The sequence below is a fragment of the Nipponia nippon genome, unplaced genomic scaffold, assembly GCF_047370975.1.
Source record: "Nipponia nippon isolate SJK-2023a ecotype South Korea unplaced genomic scaffold, ASM4737097v1 scaffold_64, whole genome shotgun sequence".
NCBI lineage: Eukaryota > Metazoa > Chordata > Aves > Pelecaniformes > Threskiornithidae > Nipponia > Nipponia nippon.
The window spans coordinates 304,246-312,088 of record NW_028262385.1 but is presented as its reverse complement, the minus strand read 5'-3'; the positions used below and the strand labels follow the sequence as shown (position 1 = coordinate 312,088).

General features: G+C 54.8%; 1 protein-coding gene across 1 annotated transcript; it reads left to right on the top strand.

Moving 5' to 3' along the window:
- The first annotated feature begins 3,251 nt into the window (after nt 1-3,251).
- LOC148051201 (olfactory receptor 14C36-like) lies at nt 3,252-4,208 on the top strand. Its single transcript, XM_087738290.1, has one exon. The coding sequence runs from the start codon at nt 3,252-3,254 to the stop codon at nt 4,206-4,208; it is 957 nt and encodes a 318-aa protein (XP_087594416.1).
- Nucleotides 4,209-7,843: the final 3,635 nt, after the last annotated feature.

Below are 7,843 nucleotides of genomic sequence, written 5' to 3'. Positions count from 1 at the left end.
GTGTCTCTGCAGCCCTGCAGGGCCTTTGGTGGAGAGAGGCACTGATCTCCTGGAAGGACAAGGTGCTGCTGAAAGCATCCTTGGGTGTGGACATCCTGTGGTCTATGCCTACTCGAAATTCACTGGTCTCTTTGAAGACTGTATCGTCAAGAGGGTGAGTAAAGGATGGGGCAGAGGAGAAGTAGAAGAAACTGAGAACATAGTCCCACAAGTGGAGAGCCCAGTGCAATGTGCTTCTTATTCATGTGGTGCCTTGCATCTGCTGGATAGAGATGGGACAGGGCTGGCCTCACTGCAGGGGTGGCAATCAGTCACTTGCACACAAGCACCAAAGGAATCTGAGATGGCGCCTGGGGTGTCTGTCATGTACCCGCTCTGAGGGGACATGGCTTTCCTGTAGATCCTGTGCTGTCCCTGCCAGCCACAGGCAGTTTTGGTGGAGAGCCTTGGCGTCTCACAGAGCCCTACAGGCTAGGCTCTGTGGGGCTGTGTGAGACAACTCTTGTTACAGGCAACGGACAGCTAGTCAATACAGCTAAAGGAGGGGAGAAAGAGAAAGACTTCCCTCTCCCTCTGGCACAGAACAACAGTTGGTCAGCTGGACACCTCTCTAGGCGGCCCTGAACAGCGTGAGTAGGGACAGGGGGTGATGTCCTAAATGTGGGCATCTGCGTCATTTCAGCTGGCATCCTCACCAGGCTGCAGGATGGTGCCCCCAGATGTTTCCCAATCTCTCAGTACTGCTCCATTATCGTGGACGACATCTGGCACCTCAGACATCACCAGGTGTTTTTGTGTGAACTCCTGGTCTCCATCTCCATCAGTGACAATGGGACTACAGATCCTATTTTTAGCAGACACCATGACTGAAGCAAGAGGAATCTCACCTCCTGTGGGTTTGTGGCAGGCACGGGAGGGAGCTGAGGTCCCTTCCACCGCAGGACTACAACACCAGGAGGAGATGCCTCCACTGACTCAGCTGATTGCCTTCTCTCAGCATGGGTAAAGGAGATGCCTCCCTGCCAGTGTCCAGGTGTCCTGTCTGATGATGGGCCAAGGAAGGGGGATTCTCAGACCTAACTGTGTCTCAGAGAGGAGAAAGGGCACTGCTGCAAAGAAACGTCTCTGCGGAGGTGAGACAGGCAACATTGGTGATTCCTTCAGTCTCTTCCCAAGGAGGTTCCTGGAGAGCCCCAGGGACACCTGGAGGGAGCACCGAGTGGGGTGGGGGCAGAGCAAGTGACGTCTTGGGCAGGTCCCCTCCTCCTAGGCTCAGATGGGCTCCTGGGATGGAGGGAGCTCATGGGAAGCAGGCAGCAGTGCAGCGAGACAGCTCTGCCAGGGAGCAACTCCTCTGCCAAGCGCAGCAGGGCTCTGGGGAAAGGAGTAGGGCAGAGAGAGATTAAAGGCAGCCTGGAGTGGGAGGAGAGAGGAGAGCTGCAAGGGAAGAAACCTTTCCAGCCCTTGTCACGGTAAGTCTCTTGGTGCAGGGCAATGCAGCTGCCGTTCCTGGAAGGGTCTCCTAAAGCTATCATAGCCTATAGCCTACGGGATCTGTCAGGAGGCCTCCCAGCCCAGGGGCTCATGTTAGACAAGGGGGAAGGGGTGAAGGCAGGGTGTGCAGCCAGAGCTGCCCAGGGCATTTCAGAGGGGACTTTTGCAGAGGAAGAGCAAGGCAGGGGATCCCTTGAAGGTAAAGACCTTTCCTGAGGCTGTGCTTTCAGTTTCCTGCTGTTTCAGGAAAAAGGGGAAAGGCGCTGCTACCTTTGGAGAGGGAGACTGAGAGTCCTGAGCTGCTACACTGAGAGATCAGGAGGTCTGGTGGGAGGCAAGTCAACTGCTTCCATCCTCTCCTCTACCTCCAGAGAGCACCAGCATCACCTTTGCTGGCCTCATCAGGGTTTGTCTGCCCTGCTCCTCACTGCCTGCAAACGGGGAGTACCTCTAGAGAGTGCCTGGAACTGGGAGGTTTCTTCAGGTCAGAGCTGAGCAGACAGGAGTGGGTGACGGGGTCTGCGATCCCTGACAGGGAAAACTTGGAGGGAGAAAACAGTTCCCACCAGGGATAGCTCCAGGCTGCAAACACATGGGCAGAGTGTTGTAGGAAACTCCAACCAGCAATGTCATGGGAAGGAGACTTTGGAAAGCTCCCTGTCCTCCCCTCCAATGCAGACACTTTCCTCTGAGCAAGACCCCTGCTCTCGTCTCCCACACAGCACAGCCTCTGCCCTCAAGGCTGCGTGGTCCAGGGCAGGAGGTGCCTCCTCTGCAGCCAGAGCTCTGGCACAGCAGAGGGGCATCTCCCCTGACACGGGGCCACTTCCGTCTGCAGGGCAAAGGGGCTGAGAGCAACTGCCCCCACTGCAGTGAGTGGTTGGGCAATGAGACACTGCTTCCCTTAGCAGACATCAGACACCTGATCAGGCTGGACAGGGAGTCCTGTGGGGCTGTGAGCATCACTCCAGAAGGGCACAGCTCTCCTGTAGGACCCTGGTGATGTCTGAGAGCACTTTAGCTACTCAAACAAAGCAGCATCCTTGTCCTGTCCTCTCCATCATACGCTGCAGAGCTGTGCTGGAAAGGAGAGGGGTTTTGAAATCTGCTCCTTGAACAGGACCCCTCTGCTCCCAGTACAGACCAGTGGCTTTTTCAGAGCAACCTCTGCGTGCAGCCCTCCTCCAGCTGGGAGCGGTGCAAGCACAGAGCAGCTGGGCACCAGGCTGATGGACAGAGCAGCCCTCCTGGATGGGAGCACTGACGCAGGTTTACACTGAGAGCAATGGGGCAATGGGGGAATTTTACCCTTTCCAGTATATATGTCCCAAGTGGGATGGGGGTGTCTGAATACTAAAACACAGTGTAATGAGATGCATTTGCTGCACCTCATCTCCCACCTTCCTCTGTGGAAGAAAGCGTCCTTCGGAGCTTTCACCCTGCGCTCTAGTGCAGCACAGGGGACTCCTGCCCAGGAACCCTCCCTCCAAACACCCTGGGCTGTTGCTGCCTCCATGGGTCATTGCTGTAAAGCAGGGCTGACCCTCAAGGAGCCCCTGGGGAGAGGGCACGGCTCAGCACAGCACACTCAGCCAGCAAAAAGCAGAGCTGAAGTCTCGGAGCTGCATAACGGTCCCCCAGGAAAGAAAAGCTCCCTTAGGTATTTCACAATGAAGGAATCAAATTTTGCTCAGAGAAGCTTCTCTGAATTTTTCTGGTTTATCTCCTTTGGCAGTTTCCATGCCCAGAAGCAGCAGATGTCCAACGGCAGCTCCACCACCCAGTTCCTCCTCCTAGCATTCACAGACATACGGGAGGTGCAGCTCTTGCACTTCTGGCTCTTCCTGGGCATCTACCTGGCTGCCCTCCTGGGCAACGGCCTCATCATCACTGCCATAGTCTGTGACCACTGCCTCCACACCCCCATGTACTTCTTCCTCCTCAACCTCTCTGTTCTTGACCTGGGATCCATCTCCACCACTCTCCCCAAAGCCATGGCCAATTCCCTGTGGGACACCAGGGCCATCTCCTACGCAGGATGTGCTGCCCAGCTCTTTCTGTTTGTCTTTTTGATTTCAGCAGAGTATTGTCTCCTCACCATCATGGCCTACGACCGCTATGTGGCCATCTGCAAACCCCTGCACTACGGGAACCTCCTGGGCAGCAGAGCTTGTGTCCACATGGCAGCAGCTGCCTGGGGCACTGGGTTCCTCTATGGTCTCCTGCACACAGCCAATACATTTTCACTCCCCCTCTGCCAAGGCAATGCTGTGGACCAGTTCTTCTGTGAAATCCCTCAGATTCTCAAGCTCTCCTGCTCAGATGCCTACCTCAGGGAGGTGGGGCTTCTTATGGTTAGTCTCTTAGTAGCATTTGGTTGTTTTGTTTTCATTGTGCTGTCCTATGTGCAGATCTTGAGGGTCGTGCTGAGGATCCCCTCTGAGCAGGGACGCCACAAAGCCTTTTCCACGTGCCTCCCTCACCTGGCCGTGGTCTCCCTGTTTGTCAGCACTGCCATGTTTGCCTACCTGAAGCCCCCCTCCATCTCCTCCCCATCCCTGGACCTGGTAACGGCAGTGCTCTACTCGGTGTTGCCTCCAGCAGTGAACCCCCTCATCTACAGCATGAGGAACCAGGAGCTCAAGTGTGCCATGTGGAAACTGATAACTGGATGTTTTTCTGGAGCAATAAACTGCCCATCGTCTTCTTCATAGCTGTTATAACGTAACTCATTACAGGCGCAGCCTGTCTTCTGTATTTTTTGTTGTTGGTGGTGGTTTTTTACTTGGGATAAAGCTGTTGTCCACTTTCTAATTCATTCTCTCCTTTGCTTTTCTGATAGAGTGGTAGTTTAAATGAGGAGCCATGCTCTCTGTGTGTTTAAACAAAATAAAGAGCACTTCAGTGACTATTTTTTTACCTGAGAACCTTCCTGAAAGGCCTTTTTGGAGCTGCAGGGAGAGTTCCTTGATGCATGGGTGGAGGGGAAAAGAGTCCCGGCATGACAGCACTGCCAGGGAGCACCAGCACTTGGTCTTCAGGAGCTGTTCTCTTTCCACTTCCACACTCTCTTCCTGATCCCTTGTGTTGGTGTCAGCCCTGAGAGCTCTGGCAGCTTGGGCACAGTCGTGCTGCATGGTAGTCCTGTGACCGCAGGCAGGGACAGGCAATGGGCACTTCCGTGACAGAGCTGGCCACCATAACAGCTATTCCATGAAGAAAGCTGATCTCCTCAGGGCAGTGCCTGAAGGCTTAGGAGTTTTTCCAAAGTTTCTCTCAAGGACATGCCCAAGAAAGTGGCCCACAGATGGAAACACCAATATTCAGATAAGCAACGTGAATGCGCAGGGTTGGGACCTGCAGCAGCATCCTCGCACAGCCAGGCCTCCTATGAGAGACCTGAAGGACCAGCAGAGCAGGGTCTGGTCTGTGCCCATGTTCGTGGGACACCCTGGGGAAGGTCCCCCATGACATTGCTGGAATCTTTACTGGATATCATAAGGTTCCCATTGGCCCATCCCTCTACAATGTCTATGTCCTTTGGGATGGCAGCCCTGCCCTCCATTACTGTCCTGCTCTCCCGAACGGGATGTCTTCTACACATGTTATGAAAAAGTACTCTCTCCTATCCTCCAGGTCATTCAAAAGATGTGAAACAGGACAGGTTGCAAGCTAGACCTCTGCAGGACCCTACTAGCTAGATACCTCCAGACAGAGCACCACGCATGTACCACACTCCTCCAAGACCAACTACTCTCCAGCTGTTTTTTCCTCAACTACATATCCACCCATGCAGCCGATACTCTCCTAACTTGGACAGAAGAAATTTCTGGAGGGATGATGCTGAAAGCCTTGATGACTTCCACGTAAAAGACCGTCTCTGCTCTCCCTGCATCCAGCAATCCTGTCCTTTCATCACAGAAAGCAAAGAGGATGGTGAGAGACAAGCTCCCCTGGGTAAACCTAGTCGCCTTCTCTTTCAGACGCCCAGAAATGGGATCCAAGTGGACACGCTGTGGGGCACAGCCTTTCATTTCCCTGCTCATCATTTCGGCATTCTGGAAAGGTGTATGGATTGTAGAGGTGCTGCCAGTGATCAGGGAGTTCCCAGAGTGTCTGTGACCTATCAAAGATGATGGAGAGTGGCCTTGCTGTGCCATTGGCCTGCTCGCTCAGCTCCCTGGGATGCTGCCCCTCCTGTCCCATAGACTGGTAAAAGATTGATTGTTCAAGGGACCCCTGACTTGGTCCCCATCCACTGCTGCCTGGTCTCCTCCAGAGTTCTGCCTCAAGGCACAACGGCCTGGGAGACCTTGCTGGGGAAGTCTGAGGCAAAGAGGACACCGAGAATCTCACACCTATCTCCACCTGCTCTTATTAAATTCAGCAGTGGCCACACAGGATCTTTGTTTCTTCTTTAACTGTTCCTGAAGCAGTAAAGCCTCCTTATGGTGCCCTTCAGTTGCCTTTCAAGTTTAGACTGAGTTTCCATCTGGACCCTTGCGGAGCTTGGAGGATGCTGTCCTTGAAGACCAGCTGTCCTGAGCTCTGCCACCATGCCTTGGCAGTTTATTCCATCAGTATCACAGCTCTGTCTCTGACATTAACAGCTCCCACTCATCCTGTCTGTGCTCCTGGATGAGGGCACTGGCACACATTTGGACTGAAGCAATACAGCTCCGGCACCAGGGAGGCTCATATTTGCCATAAGAAACCTTGTACCAAGTGTCCAAGACCCTGTGTGTGCAAAAGCAGAGATATGGCATGGGAAAAGAGAGCTGCATGTCTTTCTATCCCCAGGTCTAAGGACCCAGGATGAAATGCCTAAATTCACTCAACAGAACACGTCCTCCCAGCTTGGAGAAATTAGATCCTTCCCGGTCACCTTCCATGTGTCCTGTCTAAGGATGGGACAAAAAAAGTAATTCTTATGCCCAATTATTTTTCTAATAGGAGTAATGACACTGCAGGGGAGAAGTTGAGGGAGGGAACATCAGTGATGCCTTCAGCCTGTTTCACAGCAGGTTCCCCTGGAGCCCCAGGGACACCTGGAGGGAGCCCAGAGGGGCAGAGAATGTGGTGCCTTGGGCTGGGCCTCTGCTGCTGAGCTGGGCTGGGTTCCTGGCATGGAGGGAGCTGCTGGCAAGTGGGCAGCACTGCAGAGAGACAGCTCTGCCCAGGAGCAGCTCCTCTGCAAAGGGCAGCAGGGCTGAGGGCACTGCCTGCAGGCAGCGAGGGGAGAGGAGCGAGGCAGAGAGAGGTTAAAGGCAATCAGGAGTGGGAAGGCTTTGATCTGAGAGCTCACTGGGGGAGAAATCTTCACAGCCCCTCTACATGGTAAGTCTCCGGCTGCAGAGCAATGTAGCTTTTGCTCATGGAGTTAAATCCAAAAGGTAGCACGTCCCACAGCCTATGGGATCTTTCAGGAGGCTTCTCACAGTTTCTCTAATGCAGAGGAGGAGGGCGTGCTCCAGAGCAGGGCCTCCCTGCTGCACCATCAGAGGGACAGGGCATGATGGCTGCCTTCTCCCAGGGATGGCTGCAGGGTGTGAAGGTGGGTGTGCAGCCAGGGGTGCCCAGGGCTGTCCTTCCGAGCAGGGTCCCGGCACCCCAGGGGCTGTGTGCTGGGGCAGGGACTCTGCCGCCTGCCAGGGTCAGCACTCAGCCTGCTCGGGGAGCTCCTCATGGTTCTGCAGGGAGAAGCTGTGGGTGGAAAGAGTGACCCCCAGCAAGGCAGGGTCCTTCTGCTGTTGAGAGGGTGCTGCGTGGGTCAGGGCTGCTCAGGCAACACCTGCACCTCCTCTGCAGCCAGAGCTCCAGCAGAGCCGTGGTGCAGCTCTGCAGCCTCGGGCCCAGTTCCGTCTGCAGAGCACAGGGGCTGAGAGCAGCTGCCCGGCAATGGTGGTGTCTGGGAGGTGGCGTGCACGGCTGGGGAAGGGGAACGCTGTCTGAGTGCCCCAATGCCTCTGCCCTGGCCTCTCTCAGCCACACCCTCACTGTGTTTTGCCTTGTTCCTCCACTGGTCTGTGTTATTGCTATTGTTATCTTGGTCTTGCTGCCAGACCCTCTGGGGAGGTGGAGTTTCAGCTGCAGAGTCACACACTGATCTTGTGGGTCCTTTCATGCAGCTGTGTTCATGGGAACACATGTCCCAGCTTTCATCTCACCTGTGGGGCTGTGGGCAATGCTGAGAGGCCCTTCTGCGTTGTTTTCACCTGACCAAGTTGAACACCAGGACTGCTCCCTGCCCCTCCCCACTTCTGCAGAGTAGGGCTGGCTTATCAAGAGCCCATGGGCAGAGGCTCGGCTCTTCATTGCACACTCGGATAGCACCAAGCTGAGCTCCAGC